Source organism: Microtus pennsylvanicus, chromosome 1, assembly GCF_037038515.1.
Source record: "Microtus pennsylvanicus isolate mMicPen1 chromosome 1, mMicPen1.hap1, whole genome shotgun sequence".
NCBI classification, from domain to species: Eukaryota; Metazoa; Chordata; class Mammalia; order Rodentia; family Cricetidae; genus Microtus; species Microtus pennsylvanicus.
Genome location: NC_134579.1, coordinates 93,127,471 through 93,151,894, shown reverse-complemented (window position 1 = coordinate 93,151,894; position 24,424 = coordinate 93,127,471). Strand labels below are relative to the sequence as shown.

At 51.1% G+C, this 24,424-nt stretch overlaps 2 protein-coding genes across 4 annotated transcripts; both read right to left on the bottom strand.

The window, feature by feature from the left end:
* Positions 1-725: 725 nt before the first annotated feature.
* Positions 726-13,355, bottom strand: Ints15 (integrator complex subunit 15). Of its 2 annotated transcripts, none has more exons than XM_075973804.1 (6): positions 13,024-13,355; positions 12,259-12,480; positions 10,192-10,357; positions 5,638-6,162; positions 4,574-4,613; positions 726-1,507 (listed from the first exon to the last, which is right to left on the bottom strand). In XM_075973804.1, exons 1-6 carry the CDS (start codon positions 13,213-13,215, stop codon positions 1,306-1,308), a joined length of 1,347 nt encoding a protein of 448 aa, XP_075829919.1. In that variant the 5' UTR covers positions 13,216-13,355; the 3' UTR covers positions 726-1,305. The 2 variants fall into 2 exon arrangements, with proteins under 2 accessions (XP_075829919.1, XP_075829929.1); XM_075973814.1 differs by having other exon boundaries at positions 1,168-1,507; positions 12,975-13,069.
* Positions 13,356-14,389: 1,034 nt separating this feature from the next.
* Zdhhc4 (zDHHC palmitoyltransferase 4) lies at positions 14,390-23,918 on the bottom strand. Of its 2 annotated transcripts, none has more exons than XM_075973785.1 (8): positions 23,844-23,918; positions 23,098-23,274; positions 21,107-21,231; positions 19,931-20,004; positions 18,205-18,383; positions 16,724-16,849; positions 15,646-15,890; positions 14,390-14,740 (listed from the first exon to the last, which is right to left on the bottom strand). In XM_075973785.1, the coding sequence occupies exons 3-8, from the start codon at positions 21,221-21,223 to the stop codon at positions 14,450-14,452; spliced, it is 1,032 nt and encodes a 343-aa protein (XP_075829900.1). In that variant the 5' UTR covers positions 21,224-21,231; positions 23,098-23,274; positions 23,844-23,918; the 3' UTR covers positions 14,390-14,449. The 2 variants fall into 2 exon arrangements, with proteins under 2 accessions (XP_075829900.1, XP_075829908.1); XM_075973793.1 differs by having other exon boundaries at positions 23,124-23,274.
* Between the last annotated feature and the right edge of the window lie 506 nt (positions 23,919-24,424).

Genomic DNA, 24,424 nt, shown 5'->3' with positions numbered 1-24,424 from the left:
CTTCCAGAGACCTCAGTCTCCAATGTTTCTCTCCTCCCTGAATCGGTTGTGTGTGTGCGCGCGTTATGTATGTGTGCGTGTGTGTGCATGTATGTGTGTGTCATCCACATGCTCATTTAAAGAGGCCAGAGGAAGATGTTGGGTGCTCTCCGTTTATCACACTTCAGCTTATTCCCTCGAGACAGGGTATCTCACCGAACCTGGAGCAAGGCCAGCAGCCAGCCAGGACCAGCTTTCTCTCATCTCTGCCCCAGTCCAACCCTAGGGTTACAGGCACAAGAGTATCCATGGCTGGTTTTTTACATGGGTGCTAAAGATTCGAACTCAGGTCCTCATGCTTGCCCCACAAACTCTCTCACCCACTGAGCTATCTCCTAGTGCCCTGTCCCCGGATTTTTTACCTCTCCCTCTCCTTGCTGCTGGATTCTTTCCAGAAGCATTTGCACATCCACGGGACCAGGCAGTTCCCACTGCTCCCTCATCTGCCCATCCCTCCTTCCCTTCTCCCACCTGGCACGAGCCCCGTCACTTCCCTAGACAACTCTCCCTCTCATGGGACCAGCCACCTCCACTGTTGGAGAGTCACCCAGGAAGGGAGCATCAGTGAGGAACTGACGATCAGGTCACGCTGTGGACACATGTGTGAGGGATTTTCTGGGTTGTGATGGAAAGCCCCATCCTGTATGTGGGCAGCTCCACGAAAGGAGACTCCATAATGCCTATAAGACTGTTTAGAAAAATTTATTTTGAACACATGAAAGGAAAATTTAGAGATATCCCCCAAATAAAACACAGAAGATCCTTTCCAAGGTGATGGGGAATCCCAACAGGTGTCCCTGAGCAGTGCCCAGTGCTGCGCACAAGCATGGGTCTCTCCCTCCGCACTCTGAGCTCACGGAGCTGCGGAAACCGTGCGCTGGTTGCAGAGACACGGCACATTCCTGAGGCAGGGCAAATGGACCCGAGGGGCGGCTTACCCGCCAGCGTTCCCTGGTGGCGGGCTGAGAGTGCACGAGTGCCACCGTCACTCAAGACTGGCATATTTAACACCCGCAGCGCTCTCTGCGGAGGGCTGAGTGCACTCCCTTTCATCCATCCAATCTGGATATTTAACATGACCAGGCAGGAGGCACCTAGGCACCAACAACTTGGGACATCAGTACCAAGATGGTTCTACCAGCTGGAGAGACCACCTGCTGCCTCCCAAGGGTTCTTGTCCCTGGGGCCAGCATCCCTCTCTCCGAAGGCGGAATTCCTTGGCCCAGGTGCAAGGCACACAGCCGCTTGGCGGCTTAGAAGGGCAGCCTAGCGGATGGGCCTGAATGGAAACGTCACGCCTGAGATGAAGGTGTGCCCTGGGTGTGTAGGCAGGGCTGGGTGGGCAGCTGGGTGGGCTGGCACAGCGCCATAGGCGAGCGGGGGTGTGTGGATGTGCGGGTAGAACCCAGGGGGAAGAGCGGTGTGCGGCGACTGTTGCACTGGGCCTGAGATCACCAGCTGGAGCAGGCTGCAAACACAAGGAGAGAGATTAGGTCCAAGGCCCCAAGCCCAGTGTTACCACCTGGGCATCCAGCTTGTTCTCCCAATAGTATAAGCCTGATAGCACTCCAGAAGCTGTCTGTCCCTCACACACCTCGTGCGTCTGGGGCTCCTGCAGCTGAACTTGGGGCACAGGAGACTAAGAAGGGGAAGGAAGTGGAGGGGTGAGCAGGATCTAGGCCGAGACTGAGAGGGAAGGACCCATGGGGATAAAGCTAGAACCCCACCAAGGATGGGTGGAGGTGCTCTACACAGAACCATGGGCTATGGGACAGCCATACCCCTCAGCCCTCAGAACTTGAGGTTCATGGAAGTAGTCTCTGGGCTGGCTAGTTTTATGTCAAGTTAGAGTTATCAGAAAGGAGGGAGCCTCAGTTGAGGAAATGCCTCCGTAATATCCGGCTGTCCGTTGTAGGTGGTATCGGCCCTAGCTAGGCTTTCTATAAGGAAGCAGGCTGAACAAGCCACGAGGAACAAGCCACCCCATCATGCCCTCTGCAGCAGCGCCTGCCTCCAGGTTCCTGTCCTGACTCCCTTCACTGATGAACAGTGATGTGGAAGTGTAAGCCCAATAAAGCCCATCCTCCCCCATTGCTTGGCCACGGTGTTTCATCATAGCAATGGTCACCCTAGTTCAGACAGCTTCCATGCCAGCCTGGGCCAATGCCCATTCACGGTGCTATCTGAAGGCAGCAACACACCACCAGGAAAATATGAATTCAGGTTGAGTCTTGACTGCACTCTCTATATAAGCCCCAGAGAGTGGCTTTTCTTTTTCTTTTCTTTTTTTTTTAATGTAAGGTATTACTTTTACTAAATAAGTAATATTTATTTTTGTACACTGTTGTTTAGCTTGTCTAAAGGCAGCACGGGCTCCTCCCACTCTTCTCTGTTAGTTAGCCTTGATTTAGTTCCAGGAAACCGAGAAGTTTTCCTCTTATTCCCCAGACTATACTACAAATGGATCTCAGAGCACAAAAGTAAAATGAAGTACATATAATAGAACAGTTCTAAGTATTGACAAGTTTTCTTTGGAATTAGGTAAACTTTGGCTTCTTCTCAACACTCTGTACTCAGCTCCACAGCCCGGAGGAGCTGAGTGGAGGTGAAAGACACATTCACGTAACAGCAAAGTTACCGCGGCCAGCTCAAACAAGAGCACAATGGCGACAATTGTCAGAACTGACGCAGTCTCAGTACTGGACTGTGGGCACTGCTGAGATCCAGAGTCCGATGCGTCTCAGCCCCTGGTACTCCTGAGCCCCAGGGCCTATGATACCAAGGCCCCTCCAGGACCCTGAGGTCTACTGTGAACCTTTCCAGTACCCTTCTTCCTTCCCTTTCTCCATCCTCCACCTCCTAGAATTCTCCACCCTGAGTTCAGGGCTGGTCTGAGACCCTGGCTCCTTTCCAGTAACGAGCATGATCAGAACCTCCCTGCTTTAAAGCCCAGCACATCCATCCAGCTTGAAGTCAGTTTGTCAAGCAGCCCGGGCTCTCCAACCACACTGAGGACGCAGGCACTTCCAGCTTAAGTCTCTGCTCACTCCTGTCCAGAGTCACTGAATCTCAGCCTGGCCATGTGCCCAGACTTCCAAGTGATCCTCTCACACCCTCAGCCCCTAATTCCGCCACGCTGCACCTCCCTGTGTGCTGTCTATATGACACGGCTTTATGCGGTGACAGCCTGCCCCCAGGTGGACCCTCCTACCTAAAGGAAAGGTAGGACTGTCACAGACCCTCCTGTAGACCCAGAGCCCACAGGAGCCCTCGGCCAGTACTGTGGGCATGAGGAGTGCTGGCGCAGCTAAAGGGCCAAAGCTCCTCTAAGGCCTTTTCAAAAAACAAGAAACAACCACACAGATTTACTTTTATTTTCCATGTATGGATGTTTAGCCTGCGTGTATGTCTGTGTACCCCAGGCACGCAGTACCCACAGAGGCCAGAAGAGGGCATTAGGTCTTCTGGAACTGGAGTTACAGCTGAACCACTGAGCTACCTCTTCAGCCCTCTAAGCCTTCATTTACATCACAGCATCTTTTTGTTGCAGTAACTCTGGCCTTTAATCCGAACAGGCTAATCTCTGAATTCAAGGCCAGCCTAGTCTACAGGGTGAATTCTAAAACAGGTAGGGTTATGCATAGAAATCCTGTCTCAAACAAAACAAAACAACACCCCCCCCCCCCCCAAAAAAAACCTCTGGATGAGAAGCTCAATAAAAACATTTAAAAGCCAGGTAAATTCAAGGACAGTCAGGGCTCCATGGCCAGACCCTGTCTCAAGCAAGCAAGCAAACAAACCAAAAAACGTATTAAGCCCAGAGAACACTACAGAGGCCAAACTGGCAAACCCTTATTGAGATTTAGCATTTCCACAAGTTTCCGGTCTGGGTGGAAAGTCAACACAAACCAAGACATCAGAACTTATAGTAACACAAATGAAACTCAATTGTCGCGGAGCCAGACTGTTCCCTATGATGACCGCGACTATGGAGGGACCCACGGGGCAGAGGAGAGATTTTCAGTCTCACCTCACCACCCTAGAGGGAACTGAGACTCAGAGGCATATACAGAGACTGCCCAAATGCCACCGTAAATCTCTCAGAAGCCACCAGCACACCTAGTTCTGGGCCCTGTCCCTCGCAAACAGATGTAACTTGGGGTCCCCCGAGAGCGACAGCACGCCATCCTCAGTACATACTAATTCTGGCCTCCCGTCTAAGGACAGTCACAGAAGTGAACCGCCGGGTTCTGAAAGGGACACTGTGACCAAGCCCTGCTCTGACAGGAAATTACCATCTAGCTGCTCTGAGTGACACTGGGAGGACGCTGCCGTCTCCCAAACTCCAGCAAGAGGGCCACTGAGCCTGCTTTTCCCTATAGAAAGCTCATCAGTGGGAACTCTGCCCCCTGCAGCCCAGCTCCGCCCCCTGCCGCCAGGCTTCCCCAGGGAAGCAGCTCTGTCCTGCTTTGCCTTCCAGCATCCCCCACTCGGCCCCAGCAGTGCCAACCCACTTAGAGACTAGGATACCTACTTGTTATGGGGCAGCCGGGAGCACAAGGTTCTCAGGTCATCTGAAACCAAGGAGACATGAGGTTAGATCCGGGGAGACTGAGTGCTGAGGTTCTTAACAAGAATACTGGACAGACAGCAGCAGGGACTGTTGTGGCAAGTTTTCAGGCTCCTTAAAAGCTGTATGGTAGTTTTCAATTCAAAAACAAACCTCAAGGGGCTGGAGAGATGCCTAAGTGGTTAAGAGCACTGACTGCTCTTCTAGAGGACCTGGGATCGATTCCCAGCAGCCACGTGGCAGCTCACAACTGTCTGTAATTCCCAGATCTGACACCTAACACAGATATGCATGCAGGCAAAATAACAATGTACATTGAAGTATAAAACAAAACATAAAACACAAATGGAAGGAACCACTTAGGAAGGGGTAGCCCTGAGGACAATCTGTTGAGTTTCAGGGAAAGTCAGAAGTCAGGGCTCTGGTTATCAAATGCCCAGGGTAAGTGGGGGGAGCTCATCACTGGCAACCCTCAGCTGAGGACACAAGCAACAGTCCATCAGACAGCAAACAGCAACAGGGCTGGCGCCGCAGCTCAGTGGCAGGGTGCTCACTTAGCACGCAGGAGGTCCTAGCTCAGTCTCTAGAACTGCCCGCCCTCCCACCAAAGGAGGGAACCAGACAGGGAACACATCCAGGCATGGTGGCTCACTCCCATAATCCTAGCACTCAAGGGCAGAGGCAGAAAAACTGCATGAGTTTCAGGCTAGCCTAGGCTACAAAGCAAGCTTTCTCCCCTACCCCCGGCTCTCCCTCACACACAGACCCCAAAAACTTAGTCCCCCAGGGAAAAGTTCTGTATACTCTAGTGGCCCTGTGCCCAAAGAGTCAGGCAGTATCTAAATGTCCTACAGAGAGCGCATTAGCACCCCAATGCAGGGGACTCTGGGGGTATTCCAGGACTTTCCACCAACCTCCCTTGTGGTCACCAGGATAGGGAGCAAGTCCTAAAAGCAGCAAAGGAGGTGCCTGTCTAGGACCCCCTGTCCTTTCTGCCTACACCAGGGGGCCGTGGGGTCAGCAATTACCTCTAGTGCAGAGCAAGGCCCCCGATGCCATGGCCACCTGCAATGCCTGGGCCAAGCGGTCCAGTGCAAGCTCGATCTCCTGGGAGGCATTGAGGGGGTTCAGTTCATCTGCCAGTCTGTTGATCTCCTCCACAAGCGGGACCATGTGGTCAAACAGGATGAGTCCCAGGCGTCCGTACAGGTTCTTCTCGGTCAGGTGCAGCTGGAGCGTCATCAGGACTTGCAGCACACTTAGATGGAGCTTTGAGTACAGCAGGTGCGAGTCTCTGTCCGTGCCCGTGCCCGAGTCCTTGGCGACCTTGTGACCCAAGTGGCCATTGGAGAGGCGAGGCTTCTTCCTCTTGTAAGCCAGAGGGGCCTTCACGCACCAGCGGATCAGTCCGATGAGGGGCGTGAGCTCTAAGAATCCTACGGGCAGGTTGGTGGCAATGGGAGTATTTAAAAACGTGATGAGAATCAGCCTTGGGTCCTCGAAGATCCAGCTGACAATCATTTCAAGCAAGTCCAAAGGTGGGATGAGGTCATCTGCAAAGAGACATTCAGTTGGGAGAGGCCTTGGAGGCAGGAGCGGAGTGGACAGTGGGTGACGACGGATGCAATTTCACGGTCTTCCTGTCTGGTGTTCAAGTTCACCCATCTCCCATCTCCTTTCCTATACCTGCTCCATGGCTTAATGTCCTGTCCCCAGTGTCCAGGACCTATGGCCAAGGTCAAGGCCCCTCGCAAAAGAAAACAAAAAAACCAAACCCCAAAACACCCCAGTAAGTTAATTCCCTTGAGCCACATCACTCACCCCGACTTGTATTTATTATTTATTTGTTTGTTTATGGGGGTGCCATGGGGCATATGTGGAGGTCAAAGGACAACCTGCATGAGTTCCTTCTCTTTGGCACTGTATGTGGGTCCCAGGGACTGAACTCAAGTTGTCAGCTGGGTGGCACATGCTTCTATGCACTGAGTCACGCGACCCACCAGTTCCCAGCTCAGAACTACCAGCATACTTCACCCATCTCTGGGTGAAGGTTTCTACCCTATATCCAGTGTCTCCCCCATAGCACAGTGACAGCTGCAGTGGCCTTCAGAGAGTCGCTTAGAGTCTCACCAGTCAACTGTCAGCCACCAATGGCCGTCTCAGCCCCAACCAGCCTGACTCCTGAACAGCACTAAGGACAACAGAAGTTGGCACTGACTGTCAGGTCTGGTCCTGATCCTTTAGACAGACAGACCCACTTAATCCACACAGCACCCCAGATGTTCCCCGGAAACAGAGGCAAGATACTGTTGAGTCCTTTCTTGGGATTCATTGTCAGCACACGGTGGGCCTGTATCTGACCCTGGCAGCCTGGCTTTTACACCACCATGCTACACTTCTCAATTCGCATTCAGCTCCGGGATGAAGTAGTCTCAGCTCTGGGAAAGCAAAGCACAACTAAGTCCCTTCCTGAGCTAGGCTCAAGCATATCAGAGAAGAACTTGGAAAGCAAAGCACGTGCTCCCTCTATTGCAATAAGGTTTCCAGCCTCTCTTCCTCTGGAAGACAGTCCTCTCTGAGACTGTTCCCACTCTGTGTCAAATGTGTCCCTCCAGCAGTAAGGCAGCAGCTCTGGTCTACAACCTTCTATGGCAATCCTGCTTCTGTCCCTCGATTTCCCAAGGAAATGTGAGTAATGCCATCTCCATTTCCAGCGTATGCCCAGGCCTCGGTGGAGACGCCTGCAGTGGCCTGACGGCAGCATGTGCACAGGTAAAGGGGGAATCTGTGCCCTGCCTGTGTGCACGTGCCATGTGTGCTTAGTGACTGAATTCTCCATCCCCACAAAGGAGGCCCAGGCTCTTAACTCTGCCCCGCAAGAAGTGGAACTGTGTGGTGGGGGGATTTTCTCCTTTTGCTGGCGTGGAGGTACCGACTCCCCGAGAATGCTGTCTTCAGCAGCCCCCAAAGGCAGCACTGCAGTGGAGGTACTGACTCCCCCGGAATGCTGTCTTTGGCAGCCCCCAAAGGCAGCACTGCACACCATTTTGATAGCTGTCTTCATGGCTGGGGCCAGGGCTGGTCACTGCGGCTTATGTGAAAACATCCTGTCTGGGACACACAGCACAACAGTGGCTCCCCAGTGCGATTACCCACTCTCAACGTCAAGGCCCACGTCCATCCTGTTGGTCTAAGGTGACGGACAGACTGCAAGGAACTGCAATGTCTGGTGACATCTCTCCCACTGGAAAGTCAAAGGCCCAAGTGCAAGTGCTGGCTAGTGACTGCTCTTAGGAACTTTGACAAGAGTGACCAAGGAAGCTCTACCTTGGCAGCAGGGCTCTGCTTCAACCTCAGAGGCAGACCGCTTGAGGAAAGAGCATGGCGCTAGAAGGGAATGCATCTGCATTCTATTTCCAAGTGAATGTTGTAGAGAGTAACAAAGGTTAGGTTTACCTATTTTATCTTATGCACATCAGTGTTTTGCTTGCATGTGTGTATGTGCACTACATGCATGCAACTCAACCGGGGTTCTCTGTAAAAGCAACAAGTGCAGCTGGGTGGTTGTGGCACACACCTTTAATCCCAGCACTCGGGAGGCAGAGACAGGCGGATCTCTGTGAGTTTGAGCCAGCCTGGTCTACAGAGCGAATGTCGGGACAGGCCCCAAAGCTACAGAGAAACTTTGTCTATAAAAAAACAAACCCCCTTCCCCCAGAAAGCAACAATGGGTAAGAAGTAAATGGAGACACACATATAATAAAGGCAGCTGACGAACAGGAAGTAGGTAATATTCCCGAAGGCACTCAAACTGCTGGCTTAGCTATCAGATCCGGACACGACACCACTGTCAACCCCCAGGGCAGAAGGCAGGAGGCAGGAGGAAAAACTGAACCCTGACCACAAAAGCAGTCCCAGAGCTTCACTCTACACAGAAAGCCACACATACCTTTGCATCATGGGAAAACAATGAGCCTGAGCCACACAGGACTGCGGGGCCAGGGAAGACACAGGTGAGGAAGGACTTAAGGAGGATAGCCCCGCCTGTCCTGTCGACCCTGTTCCTGGAAATCTGTCCATGACAGAGAACATAGGCAGCAAAGCCTGGCTGGGGAAGCCTGAGCCCTCTGCCCCCATTTAACCAGTCAGTCGACTGCTACCTGACAGGGACAAGGGACAATGGGCTTTTCCTGGTTAAGCCAAACGCTCTCCTGGCTAGCATGGGAATCTACTGAGAGCCACTGAGGAAGAACTGCAGCTAAAACAGTTTACCTACTGGGGTGACGGCTCTGTGGGCAAAGGTGCTCGGTGCCAGTTCTGACAACCTGAGTTCCACACACAGGACCCAAATGGGGAAAGGAGTTGCCCTCTGACCTCCACACACACACGCAGTGGTATGCAAATGCCCACACATAAACAGGCAAAATAAATAAATGTAATATTAAAAAATCCTAAAGGTTTAACCCCAAGGTTAGAGAAATGGCTCAACAGTTAAGAGTACTGGCTACCCTTCCAGGAGACCTGGGCTGCTCACTATAGTCCTGGGCATTCAGCACCCTCTTCTGGCCTCCACGGGCAACAGGCAAGCACGTGACGCAGACACACATGCAGGCAAAACACATCCGCACACAGAAGAAAAAGAGGAAGAGAGGAGGAAGATGGGAGGAAGAGAAGGAGGACAATCTTTAAAAAGTCATAAAATAAGGCCAGGCGATGGTGGTACATGCCTTTAGTCACAGAACTCAGTCAGAACTCAGAGGCAGATGGATCTCTGAGTTCTAGGCCAGAGTGGGTTCTAGGACAGCCAGGGATACACAGAGAAACCTTTGGTCTTAAAAAATAAAAATGTAAATAATACAATAAAAAGAGCACTTGCTGTTCTCCCAGAGGACATGAGTTTGGCTCCCAGTTCCTACACAGGGCAGCTCACGCTACCTGTGACTTTAGCTTCAAGGAACCTGACCCCTCTTCTGGCCCTCTTGGGTACCCACTCTTACCTGTACCTACTCACACACACATGCAAATAGTCAAATGAATCTTGGGGGAAGGTCATGTCTATGGAAAAGGAGCTATCTCAGCCCCCGGCTTGGGCTTTTTATGCTCATTCCCACTACTCAGACCCAAGCAACTGGGAAGAACTAAACCAATGGAAAAGGTCTGGATGCCAACCTTCAGGCTTAAGCCCACAGTCAGGATGTACACTTCACAGTTAAAAAAAGTCAGTGCAAGGGGCTGGTGAGTTGTTAAGGGCACTCACCACTCTCTCGGGGCCTGAGTTCAGTTCCCCATTCAGGGACGATCTGTAACCCAGCTCCAAGAGACCTGACATCCTCTGCTGGTCTCTGTGGGCACTACACACATGTGGCAAACACATGCATTGTACACGCACACACATACACACAATAATAACAAAACCAAAACAAAAGCCAATGTAGTCGCTGGCACATGGGATGTAGTTTTATGGCAGAACGCTTGCCTAGCATGCACAGAACCTTGGGCTCTACCCCGACGCAGCTCAAAGATAAATGCACAAAGCTGACGTTCCCTAGGAGGTGCTTTGACAGGAACGACTTGACGCTTACCTGACGACAGGTCGTAGAGCGCAGTCACGGACGTTATGAACTGGCAGCAGAAACGGGGACTGGCGCTGAAGATCTGCTTCAGAGTCTGAACCGAGCCTGGCACCAAACAGCAGTAGTCATCCACGAGGGCCCTGGCAAGTCTCACACAGTAGACCACTGGCGTTCGCTGGAAAGAAGCCGACAGTACACATCACTAAGGAATCTGAGCTAGCAGGCAACAGCTGTATATAAACAGTAAACCTGCCCGAGTGGATAGAGGCACTGGGGGCGGGGAGGGGGGATCTGTGGAACCAGCCCACCTCTCACCCGCTGACTTTGGTAAGATGGCTGCTGAGGCCAGACACCACAAATCAAAGCTAGCCATTATTACCACTTTGAGGTTGGGAAGTCTGTGAACTGTCAGGTGATGAAATGTACTAGCTGGGCACGGTAATCCATGCTGTAAGATCAGTGCTAGGAAGCCTAAGGCAAAAGGATCCAGAGTTTTGACTAGCCTCGTCTTTTAAGATTTTTTTTCTTTTTTGATTGGTTTTTCAAGACAGGATTTCTCTGTGTAGTGCTGGCTGTCCTGGAACTAGCTTTGTAGACCAGGCTGGCCTCGAACTCACAGAGATCTGTCTGCCTCTGCCTCCCAAGTGTAAGATTTTTTTTTTTTTGATTTTCGAGACAGGGTTTCTCCGTAGCTTTTTTTAGTTCCTGTCCTGGAACTAGCTCTTGTAGACCAGGCTGGCCTTGAACTCACAGAGATCCACCTGCCTCTACCTCCTGAGTGCTGGGATTAAAGGCGTGAGCCACCATCGCCCGGCCCAAGTGCTAGATTTTATTTTTAGCGGTGTGTATAGCGGCTTCTGTGAGTGTGCGCAAGTGAGTACAGGCACTGAGGGAGGCCAGAGGAGAGGGGCTACTATCCTGAGCTGGAGGGCTAAGCAGTTGCAAGCTGCCTGGCTTGGGTGCTAGGAACTAAATGTGGGTCCTCAGTAAAAAGAGACTGTGCTCCTAACCACTAAGCCATTCCGCTATCCCTTTGCACACCGTTCTTATCATTTTGCCTAGGAAACAGATTTTTCATTTATTCTGAAGATGAGGCCATTTTTCCTAATAAAAAAACTAATTTGGGCTGGGAGGTAGTAGCAAATGCCTTTAATCTCAGCACCTCGGCACTCTGTGAGTTCAAGGTCAACCTGGGCTGGAACCCAAATAAGGGTAAAGGGAGTGGGGCTGAAGAGACAGCTCAGTGGTTATAAGAGCATTGGCTGCTCTCCTCGAGAACCCAGTTTTGATTCCCAGCACCCACATGGTGGCTCACAAACATCTGTAATTCTAGTTCCTGGGGTCTGAAGCAACTCTTCCTGCTTCCCTGGTTTCAGCGCCAAGCACACAGGTAGTGCACAGACATATATACAAGCAAAACACCTACACACAACAATTATTTTTAAATTAATAAATAATAATTTTAAAAAATTTAAAGGTGAAAGGAAGCCAGGTGCGGTGGCGCATGCCTTTAATCCTGGCACTGGGGAGGCAGAGTTCCCGGCCAGCCTGGTCTACAGAAGGAGTTCCGGGATAGCCAGGACTACGCAAAGAAACCCTGTCTTCAACAATACAAACTAGAAAAGGTGAAAGGTGTGAACTGACCCTCACAGAACCACATGCATCTCATACACGCGTAAGGATAAAAACTTTCAATAAGCTGGGTGGTGGTGGCGCACCCCTTTAATCTCCAGCACTCGGGAGGTAGAGGCAGGGACAGGTGGGTCTCTGTGTTTGAGGCCAGCTGGTCTACATTTCAAATCAGACCCTGTTTCAAAAACAAAACAAATCATAACCACTTACTACTGGATGCATAAGAAGGCTACAATTCCAGAGCCAGGCACAGGACTCCATACTGAGTCCTTGTCTCAAACTAACTAACTAACTAACTAACTAACTAACTAACTAACCTTATGCTCTATAAAACGGGACTGGGTATAGCACGCAGGCAGCGGTGATTGAGGACATCACACATGTGTAAAAGAACTCTACAGTTTATGGAGACTCCGGGAAGCAAGAGCACTTGGAGAACAGTACCTGGAGCCAGGAGGCCGCACATTCCAACACGGGGATCCTACACACAGCCACGGCCATGGAGACTAGCTTTCCCAACAAGCTCATTCGGCTGTCGTCGGCTTTGTTCCCTTGGGGGCTGAAAAGGGAGGAGAAAATGATCTGCCGCACCGAGTCCTTGCTTTGCTCCTGGAAATAACTGCACATGATTTCAAGAAGCTGGAGCTCCTGGAGCGAATTCAGTCTCTGTAAAAAAAAAAAAAAAAAAACAAATCCGGGAGAGAAGCTGTGAGAGAAGGGGCCTGCGCCCGCCCCTTACCTCCCAAAGTAAAGGATTGAGGAGAATGCCTGAAATCCCAGCACTCAAGAGGCTGAGGCTAGAGGATCTTGAGTTGTAGGCTGGCCTGAGCTACACAGTACATAGAGAGGCAATGTCTCAAATAAAACAAAACCCAGAAAACCAAAACTGTAACCCCCCACCCCTCCCGAGTATGTTTTCACCTTTCTGAACCCTAAGCCCTGGGGGCTTACTTAACCCCTTGCACAAGAAAAAGTCGTGCATCTAATTATGCAACATCCCAGAGGACCCAGGTTTGAGACTCCAGTGATGTTAAGTAGCCAATCCCCAAAGTCTCCTCCTGGATCATTGGTGGACGACTGTCACACGCCTGCAAAACAGGCACGCGGCTGAGCCACGCCGCTGGACTGCAAGAACGGGGGACCGGAGGAGGCTGTGAGACCTCGGGGCGAGCGCTTGTCACCGAGCGAAGGCACGGACGGGATGGGCACCTTGGGCTGCGCGCCGCGCTCCTTGGGCACCTGGAACACGAACTCTTCCAGCAGCTCCACGGGGCCCTTGTCCACGATAGGCAGCGGCGCGCTCTGCAGCTGGCTGCTGAAGTAGATGTCCAGGTGGTACAGCACCTCCTTGGCGGCGCTCAGCGCATCGCGCCGCAGCAGCGAGTGGCGGATGTCGCTCATGGTGCGGCCGCCGCGTCCCCGCCGCGCGTCCCACTTCCGCCCGGAGACAAAGAGGCGCGATTAGCCTGGGCTCCGACGCGGGCCGGGCCGCGGCTCCCGCCCGCCCGCCGCTACCTAGCGCCGACCCGCTCAGGGGGCCATCGTCGTCGTCGCCGTCGCCGCGGGTCAGCGGGCGCCCTGAGTCCGACAGCAGCGCCCAGAGACGCGGGAGCCGACGCCGCTCGGCCGAACCGGCGGCGGAATGCCGAGGCGGCGACGGCGGCCCGCAGGGGCCAAGCTCAGGCCGCAGCCGCGAGCTCTCGAGGACGCCCCCTGGCGGTGAGGCCCGCACGGACTAGCACGAGGGCACAAGGCCCCGCTCCGCCCCGCCCCGCCCCTCTGTCTTGGGAAACTGATCCTCCACCAGGTGTGAAAGCCTTCTGCGGCTTCCCACCACCCAAGGGCATATCCTTAACCCCGGGGGCTACCAGGCCCGATGATGCTGGTAAGCACCCCTCCCTCCCAAACACCCTGCTTCCACCTTCTGTTCCCAGAGCCGGTGTTTCCAAATTCTCTCCTGAGTCCGGGCCCCTCTGGACTGCTATGCTCTGGCCTAGCCCAAGAGGACTATGGGAATCTTAATACACCGTGCAGCCCACAGGCTTCCTGCTCCTAAAACCCCTCCCATCCCACAACACCCCCCACTCTCACCCCAGGATTTTTATATAATTTATGGGCAATCATCTACACTTCACGCTGAACTAGGTGGCGGTGAAAATTGGAAATTTTTGAACAGAGCAGAAACGTCTTGAGTGTGGCCCACTCACAGAACAATGAATAAGAGCCCCATGGTTGCCGAAGGTAGGCCTCCTGGGGGAGAACACACTAGGGATAGAGGGTAGCTGGGCACAGACCTGAGATGTGGAGCTGCCAAGACCCTGCTATGCATCAAGGAATAAGGTTGTATGGTTCTTGTTCATGTGAGAGGAACAACAGTCTCCTTGTCACCCACAGCCTTGGAGAAGCCATCTCTTGACCCTCGGAAGCTATTGGTTCTAGCAGGAAATCAGCAGGCAGGGAGTCTGCCATGGGGCCGGGAAAGGTTTGTGGAGCTCAGCAAGCCCCGCTTCCATTCTTTGCCTCCCCATCAAAAGTCCATTCACACTCTCACAGCAGAAACCAACACAAACGAAGCTTAGAAAATAGCCATCTGTACAGACAGATGTGCGCTGTATTCGAAAGACCACTTCCCAGGCTAGTTCTTCTTCTTCTCATAACAGGGGATGGCAGGTAGAAAGATCTCGTGAAGATTGCTCCAGAACCCGTGGGAGTGCATGTTCTGGTAGACGTGAGTCTCGGCTGATGTGGACCGGGCCACCAGAGGGCAGTGCTGGCACCAGGCCCAGTCCCCTCTACACCACTCATTCGTGGTCTGGTTAGTGACAGCCAGGTACAGAAGGAAGCACAGGTAGCCGGCCAGGAGCAAGCTTAGTACCATGACAAAGCCCAGCAGGAAGATGATCCGTGGGAAAGCCAGGAACAGATACTGGGGGTAGAAAGACACGCGTGTTAGCAAACAGACTATGACACCGCGAGCACCAGCCATGACCCTATGCGATGGCGCAGAGCCACCGCCTCAGTTCAGCCCATACGTCAAATCTTACATACCAGGCGGTACATACAGCTCAGAGGTACAGCAATGCTCTAGCATTCGCAAGGCCCTGGGTTCAAAACCCTCTTTTTTCTCTCCTCTCTATATCTCTGTGTCTGTCTCATGAGCATGCATGTGCACACGTGTGCACGCACACATATACCCACATCTGAGTTCATATTTCTCTACCCACAGGTTAGTGCAGACCTCAGACCTCATTCTTTGCACAGTGGACAGTGGCTAGTGCAGACAGTGGTCAAAGTGCTGAGAATAAGTGTCTGGAGAGACTCAGCCATAAACAGGACAGAACATTTATTTCCCTTTCTCTCTCTCTCCTCTCTTACACACACACACACCCAAGGCCCAGGGACCGTCACGGAATGGAGGTCACAAAGAGTGTAAGAGCCAGAGGGCAGGGAGGATCAGAGTCAAGTGTCTTCTGGACAAGATAGGATCATGATCTCATGGCAAGTGTCACTGTCTGCACAGAATCAAGCCAGGCAACATTCCAGTATAGCCCCCACCCCTAACTGGGCAGCCGGAGATGGTTTATGGATTCTGGGGGAGAGGCGGTCAGTTTCCTTTAAGAGTCTGGCTCCTAGGAGGTTGACTATGATCCAGTGAATGACCCCACCATTATGAGACCTCATGGGTTTAAGAAAAGAAAAAAAAGGACACAAAGTTGGGAGGGACAGAATACATATAGGAAATCCTCAAAGAATTAATAAAAATAATGTTATTTTTTAAAAAGAGTAGCTTTATGTCCCGTTCGCCCCCTCCTGGACCTGATGCAGAATTACCTGAATAAGAAAGACCGTGTCTACAGACTGGACATGCCCAAGGTCATCAATGTAAGTGTCCTGGTACAGATCCGACACTGCCACTAGTCGGACCAGAAAGGCAGCACTCAGAATGGCTATGGTGGCAGCCGATGCCGTCAGTGTCAAGAGGTAGATGAGGAAGTACCTGGTGTTCCAGGCTCCGATGCAGTTGTTCACCCAGACGCAGTGATGATCAAAACGGTGCACGCACCTGTCACACACCCCTGCAAAGAAAGGAGGCGGCACAGCTAGCTGTGTCCTTGAGGAGACAGTAAGAGCAGGCACACTGACTGCGCTTTACAGACTGACCACGGGCGGCCTGGGAGCACGGCGGCCGTTGTCACCAGGCTTTTAGGGCGGCAGCTTATGGTGCTGGGAGATGGCTCAGGTGTGAGTGCTTGCTAGGCATGCGTGACACGGGTTCGGATCCCTACCACACACAGATGCCAGGCAAGTTCGCGGCTTCCCAGGCAGAAGGTCACAGGATTCCCTGAGCTAGCTAGCTACCTAGACTGCTTGAACGAATCAGTGGGTGGATTCAAGTAAAAGACCAACCGTCAATATATACGATGAAGAAGACCCCAGGCACCAACCTCTAGCCCCACACGCACAGGCCACACATCTGCCGCATATACTGGACCATGGGCATGTGCGCGTGCGTGCACACACATATTTAAGAAAGAACTGCGGTGTTTGGTGACTAGAGTCACTGAGCACCAAGTAGGGACAAGAAAAATCAGAAAGAGTTTCTTGACATTAACAAAGTTAGTGGGTTCTGACTTATGGCACAAGAGTGAGTCTAGAACTTATTTGGACAGATGTGACTTTGGGGTGTGCGTTCCACAACCTCCACCCCATTCAGTCCACTGTTCCACCAATCGCCCGGTCAGTGTGGCTGTGTGAAGGAGCACGCTTTCGTCCTGGCTTTGGCTGTTGGAAACTTGGGAGAATGCCCACATGGAGCTTGGTGTGTGCTTTCTCTGCAGCATTCCCTTGTGGGCTGGCGGGTTGTGCTGGGGGGCGGGGGGACAGAGCCCCAAGAGCTGCCCACACTTACTGCAGTGCTTGGACCGGGCTGGTTTCCGTAAGTCACAAGTGGAGCACCGTGAGTTCTCTGGAAACATCACGTCGTCGAACTCATAGACTTGCAGAAGCAATGATTCGTTTGTTTTATTGATGGTGCCTGAGAAGGGAAGGGATGTCAGTTTTAAGCAATATAGTCGACCAAGCCTACAATACCCAAACCAGCACAATGCAGCTAAAACCACAATGCTTACTATTTTAAGAAATTCACTTTATGTTCTGTGGTGTTCATGGATGCAGATGCACACGTGTGTGGAAGCTGGAGGCCAACTTCCAGTGTTGCTTCCTACATATCAGTCAGCCAATTCTCACTCACTCGGAGGCTGGCTGGCCACCGAGCTCCAGGGTTCCTTCTGCCTCTGCCTGCCAGCCCTGCAGTCCAGGTCAGAACCACTGCACCCAGAACTGGGGTCCTTATGTTTGGATAGCAAGCGCCTCACCAACACAGCAACCGTCAGCCCCTAATTCACGTTGAGTAACTGGCTTGTTGAGAATAACTCAGGAACACAATTCACTTCTTTGTTTTATTTATGTAGTAGTATGTGTTTGAGTGACTAATGTGTGTGGAGGTGTAGGCGACAGCACACATGAAGGCCAGAGAACAGTGGTATGGAGCCAGGTCTCCTCCCACAGGACGTAGGTCCTAGGGATCAAATTCGTTGCCAGGCTTGTTCCACAAGTGCCTTTACCCACTGAGCCATCTCAGTCCTTTATACGGCTTCTTGAGTCAGTTTGAACTTGACACAATCCTCCTGCTCCAGCCTCCCAAGTGCTCAGATTATAGATGAGAGCCAATTTAAGCGTACTCAGTTCCATGGTCAACAGGGCACCAGGGTCATGTGACCATCACCACAATCAGTGTTGGGACGCTAGCCTCATCCCTGGAAAGCACTTTTTAAACAGTCATTCCCAATTCTTCTCGAATGCACTTACAGAAGTGGAACCCTGCCAGGCAGTGGTGGTGGCTCACACCTTTAATCCCAGCACTCAGGAGGCAGAGGCAGGTGGGTCTCTGTGACTTCAAAGCCAGACTGATTTACAAAGTTCCAGGACAGCCAGGGCTGTTACATAGAGAAACCCTGTCTTGAAAAACCAAATTAATTAATTTAAAAAATAAAATAAAAAAGGAAGCTGTATCATACTGACCAAGTAGACATATGCAATTAAATGAAAATTTTAGAAACTACAACGTATAGTCGAAGAAGTAGAAGTTCAAGGTCAGTCTGAGACGCAGAGCAAATCCCTGTCTCAGAATAAACAATGTATATTGGAAGACTGCACACTAGTTAAATAGCCCGTGGGTCAAAGACCAAAAATAAAATAAGAAACACTCAAAACTGAAAGGTGGCGTAAACATCGGGGGGGGGGGTGTCTTTTGCCCTCTTCTAGGGACAGCGTCACCAGTGACACAGCAACACGAGGCCTGAGCTGTGACCAGCCTGACAGCTCACTTACCCGGATTGGCTGAAGAGGTCAGGGTGAAGAACAGCAGGTTCACGCCCAGCAGCAGATAGGGCAGGAGAAGGTAAGGCAGATAGAACTCCAGCTCCTGGCAGTAGCCAAATATTTCCAAGGTGTACTCAGCATAGACCAGCCCTTGCAGGAGCAGGTGCAGGACAATGAAGGTGGGGTTGCTGGAAGGAAGCACAGGTGACTTATGCACAGGCCACTCCCAGACGACATCACATGAGCCCAAGGAGCATGACCTAGGCCAGCCGCTTCCTATAAGGGCCCACTGTGGCACACATGCCTGTCATCCCAGCACCTCGGGGATGAGCCAGGTTCGCCTTGAGTTTGAGGCCAGCCTAGGCTACACAGCAAGTACTGGGCTAGCCAGGGATACACAGTAAAGCTCTGTCTCATAACCAAAATAAAAGCTAGACATGGAGGTGCAAATCTTTAACTCCACCACTCAGGAGGCAAAGGCAAGCAGATCTCTATGAGTTCTACATAAAAAGTTCCACGCTAGCCAGAGCTACATAGTGAGACCCTGTCTTGAATAATAGTAGCAGCAGCAGTAGTAATTGGGGCTGAGAAGATGGGTCTGTGATTGAGAACATTCCCTGCTCCTGCAGAGGACCGAGTGCAGTTCCCAGCACCCACACAATGGCTCCCCACCATCCGTCACTCCAGTTCCAGGGGATCCAGTGCTGTCTTCTGGTCTCCACCAGCTCCTCCACCCATGTGATGCACACACACTCTGGCACACACACACAGAAATATTTGTTAATGAAAACCAGAAACACATCTTGCATACATTTTACAGACATTTTTAAGCATCTTTACTTGAAAGCAGGCGTGATGGCAGTAGGCACAGTGACTCGGGACTGCTATCTCAGCACCAGGGAGGCTGAGGCTAAGGACCACCAGGAGTCTGTCTGGTCTATGGAGTCAGTGCCAAGCCAGCCTGGGCTACAGGATGAGACCCTGTCTCAACAGAAACAAAACCAAGTGGCCATGCTGGTCTGGGATATGGTTCAGTGGTTGAGGAAGAAAGCCTGAGAGACACGCACAGTATCCTCAGCTCAATCCCCAGCACTATAATCAGTCAATAAATGAAAAAATAAAATCAAGGGGCTGGAGAGATGGCTCAGAGGTTAAGAGAACTGGCTTCACTTCCAAAGGTCCTCAGTTCAATTCCCAACAACCACATGGTGGCTCACAACCATCTGTAGTGAAATATACTGCCCTCTTCTGGCCTGCAGGGACATATGCAGGCAGACTACTTAATAAATAAGTATTAAAAAACCCTAAAGAAACAAAAAGAAAAGAAAGTTTAACTTTAAAAAAAAATAGCCAGACGCACTTATATAAGTGGAACCCTGCCAGGCAGTGGTGGCGCATGCCTTTAATCCCAGCACTCGGGAGGCAGAGGCAGGTGGATCTCTGTGAGTTCGAGACCAGCCTGGTCTACAAGAGCTAGTTCCAGGACAGGCTCCAAAGCCACAGAGAAACCCTGTCTTGAAAAACCAAAAATAAAATAAAATTAGGCACCTTCAAAGCTCAGAGACAAATGGTAAATGATCTGTCAGGAGAGGTCCCAAACCCAGCACTCTGGAAACTTCCAGGATCCTTCCCTTTCTATGCTGAAAACCACAAGACACTCCCAGAAGCTATGGAATGGCAGCACTCAGTCACCCAGACTGAATATGGCCATATTTAAACCCTGAGTCACAAATACCGTGTGTGGAAGAGCTGATGAAGAAGCCTCCGCCCGGCCCTCTGAAGGCATTGTGGGATTACGCAGGAGCACACCTGAAATCACAGAAGGGTCAGCCTCACTTCTCATTCCCCTCACTCCTGCACAAGTGAGATTTTCCACAGGCAACTACCAATGATGGTGATTCTAGCCACTGTTCCTTCATATGGTGAAAAAGCAGTCCAAGAGAATAAAGAGGGCTTATTTCTATACCTTTTCTTTCAGCCAACTTGCTCACGTTGTTATGGTGCACGCGTGTGCAGTGTGTTTCTGTCTACACATGTGCACATGTATGTGGTCAGAGGTTGGTGTCAGGTATCTTCCTTGGTTGCTCTCCACTTACATACTGGCACAGGGTCTCTCCAAGCTCACCTATCTGGCTGGTCTAGCCAGCCAGTTTGCCCTGCGGCTCTCCTGTTATTGCCTCCAAGTACTGAAATTACAGGCTGGCCATGGCCCCAGCCAGCACTATTGTGCATTCTGGAGATCTGAACTCCAGTCGTTACGGCTGCATGGCCAGCACTCAGCCATCTCCTCAGCTCCCCCTCTATTTTTGAAACAGTCTCATCATGTCACCTAAGCTAGCCTGGAATGTATGATCCTCCTGCCTCAGTTTCCTAAGTGTGGAGATTTAGGTGTAGACAACTTCTCCATTTCTTTGACTGCAAAGAATGTATGTGTCAGAGTCTTTGAAGAAAAGGGAATGGGCAGAAGCTGGTGTGAAAGCTGCAGTTTCCTTACTCTGGGTTCCACTCCGTGTTCAAAGTCCGCCTCCAGATCCCCAGAGTCCTCCCAAGTCAAGCTCTCCTCATGGCCACTCGCCCCCATTTAGCTTTTGTCCCCGAAGGAAGGCGGATGGTATGACGTCAAATGACAGTGGGCATTCGGATTCTCTGCGTTCTGCTTATATGTCCCCCTCCTCCCAGTCAACCTTGAAAATTAGACCCCTCTCAAAGCAAAATAGCAAGATGACTTTTTGTTCGTTTGGACACGGGATCTTTCTGTGTAGCCCCAACTGGCCTTGAATTCCCAGTCCTCCTGCATCAGCTTCCCAACAGCTGGGATTGAAGGGAAGACTCCCAAGACCTGGCCCAGTGAGCATTTCCGACTATGCCTACAGTCTAGTATCAAACTTCAGTGGTATCCAAGGATTGCTACCTGTGCTCCTTCCAGGACCAGGCCTTTCAAACGCTGGCTCTTTGTGAAGATGCAGATCATGACAACGCCAATCAATAGGAAGGCCAGGTAGAACAAGAAGAGGACCAGGAAGTCCATGCTGGAGGCTGCAGGGAAAGACAGCATTAGTGACTGCAGCTGCGGGAGTTATCCCGGCAAGTATCCCAAGCCCTGGGTTTACGACTGTGCTCGAGATCCACACCCTGATTGGCCCAGCCTCAGGATGAACACTGGGGTCTGCCTTCAGGGCAACAAATCCCTTTTATTAGTTTGTCTGTAGGCTGTGTGTGTACTTGTTTGTGTGTGCACGTGTGTCTACAGATGAACATAGACATATTTATGTGTGCTCAAGCCAGAGGTTGACATATCTCCCTCAATTATGCTCCATTTTATTTTAAATTGCATTGTATTTATTTATTTATTTATTTATTAGTCTGTGTGTGTGCAAAGAACAACTTTCAGGCGTTATTTCTCTCCATCCACCATGTGAGTCCTGGGAATTAAACTCCGGTTCATGAGGCTTGGCAGCAGGTGCCCTTACCCACGGAAACATCTCACTAGTCCTGGGGCTTAGTTTTCTTTTTGTTATTGTTTGAGACTGGGTCTCACTATGCAGATCAGTCTGGCCTCAGCAGGGATTCACCTGCTTCTGTGTGCTAAAGGCTGGGATGAAGGCATGCATGACCATACCCAGATTTTAATATTTGAACATGTGTGTATGTGCGTTTGTCTAAGTGTGGATGGATCATGCCACAGCATGGACATGGCTGTCAGAATACAACTCTGGTGTTGGTCCTCCTCCCCCACCTTGCTGTCTGTTCTCTGTGGGGTACGTCAGGCCAGCTGGCCTGTGTGTTTCTGGTGACCCTCCCGCTGTGCGCACAGTGAGAAAACTGGAATTACATAGATACATACTACTACATCAGGTTGACATAGTCCTGGGGATTTGAACTCTGACCTTAGAACTGCAAGACAAGTACTTCGCTCTCTAAGCTAGCGCTCTATCCCAAAGCATTGGACAAGGCAACGTCAAGTCAGTAGGACAAGAACCTAGGGCTTCATGTGTGCTGGGCAAGCAATCTATGATCAAGCTACCACTCAGCCCTTACCCATATTTATTTGAGGTATGCGCCCTCTCAGAACCCGTAGCTCTCAGACTCAGCAGGACTGGCTGGCCAGCAGGTCCAACAGGACCCCATTGACACCTCCTCCCCTGGGCTGGGATTACAGACCTCTGCTGCCCACCACATTCTATTTTCTTTCTTTCTTTTTTAAATAAGATGAGAAGGTAGATTTTATTTTACTATTTATTTACTTTGGTATCTGTTGTTTGGAGTGGGTACTTGCAGGTGTGTGTCTGCAGACATGAGGAAGATGTCAGGACTTGATGCTTACCAAGTAAGCACTCTTGCCCACTGAACTATCTCCCAGCCTCTCAACTTTTTGCTTTAACATAAGGTCTGGTCATCAAGTTTGAGTCCTCAAGATTACAAGGCATTATCAAGAGCCACCTCCCAACCCCTCATTTGTTTTTGTTTTGTTTTCGCTTTTTTGAGACAGGGTCTCACTATGCACCTCCGGCTATCTTGGAACTCAGAATTCTGCTTGTATCAGCTTTCAGATTATTGGGATTCCAGAGATGCACCCAGAACAAAATCTTTTACTTCCTTAAGTATTCACATAGGCACTGATAAAGTTCCCCTTCCCCGCAAGAACCTGCGGACCTCACCAGAATGAGCAATTCCTAAAAGTAATGAGGGTCCCACACCCAGAATCAGGCATCATGTGCTATTAATCAGGTCAGTGGCCACAATGTCACGGATCACCACAAGAACCAGAATACAAAGACCTGTGTTAGAAACTGGAAATGGTGGCATTGGCTTTACCAGGCAGGATTCTGGGTCAACATTCCAACTCTGATAATCAAACCAGAAACGATTAACAAAAGAGGGAACAAAACAGGCCATTCTCACAAGGCAACAGAAGATCTCCCGCCTACATATTTCTCTCGGTCAGACACTGTTCCGGCGGCACCTCCAGCATTCATTCCTCTCGGCCATATCCACGGAGAATTCAGATAGCACCTCTGCGTGGATAGCGCAGTGCGTCTGGAAGGCGGAAAGACGGCGACATGGTTGTTCCAGAACAAGCTGCGGAGACAACCAAATGCAACGCTTACACAATATTAAGTATCAGTGTGTGTGTGTGTGGTGGTGGTGGGGGTATGCACTGCGAAAAGCGTTTGGAAGTAGAGTCTACTGTGCCGCTGCTGAACTGGGACGAAAAGTTAAAGTCCAGTTGTTTTGGATCTACCGTCCCTATAGCTGTCACTATCACTATGGGTCTCTCTGAGGCGCCGAGATTGCCTCCGTGAGGTCCCGGATAGTTTTCCCTTGCTGGATGCTTTCCGAATACATTATATTCAAGACCTTTGCAAACTTGAGCTCACGCTGTGGTGGGACCGGGGAGGGGTAGTGATGAATGGAGGCCATCCTGTGACCAGATCCGGGATGCATCAGGCTCAGAGGAGATAAGGGAAGCTCTGTAGCAAGTTGGGAGATCGTAGCTGCGTCCGGAGCCTCGAATGAGGACCAGGAGGACAGCCGACTGGGAGGGGAGCACAAGAAGCGGGTGCAGGGGGCTCGGAGGACTGTGATCCCACACATAGCCAGGAGGTTTAAACACGGGGTGCAGACTGAGCCTTCCGAAGCTGCCTTACCCCAAACCCAGCCAACTGTCAGCCACTCCCAGCTGGCGCCATCCGAGCACTCCCGGGTTTTCCGGCGCGTCCATGGCGTCATCAGTGCCCGCGACAAGGATAACTTCCGACGGAAATAGCTGCCCGAGGCTGGGAATTTAGAGGCTTAGACTCTGGTGCCGGTGGTACATTCTGGGTTTTGTTTTTGTTTTTTTCTCGCCTAGCTTCATTGATTTTATTTCTCCTCCCCTTCCCCTTCTGTTTTAACGTCTGTCTCCCTCCCTCTTCCTCTCCGATCCCTTCCTCTCTTCCTTCCCACCTTTATATTACTTGACATTTTCCTACGCGTATGCAATGAGTCTTGGTCATTCCACAGACTACTCTCATTCGCCCCCTACCGACTCCTTCAGTTCACAAAGCCCTACTTCTTTGGCTTTTATCTGATTCTTGTGGGTGGGTTTTTTGTTGTTACCCGCTGAGTTTAATTCGGATTTCTTGTATGAACAGGCGTAGAAAAGCTATTTTCTTTTTCTTTAAAATTTTTTCTATTTAAAACTAAGGTTTCCACGCCGGGCGGTGGTGACGTAAGCCTTTAATCCCAG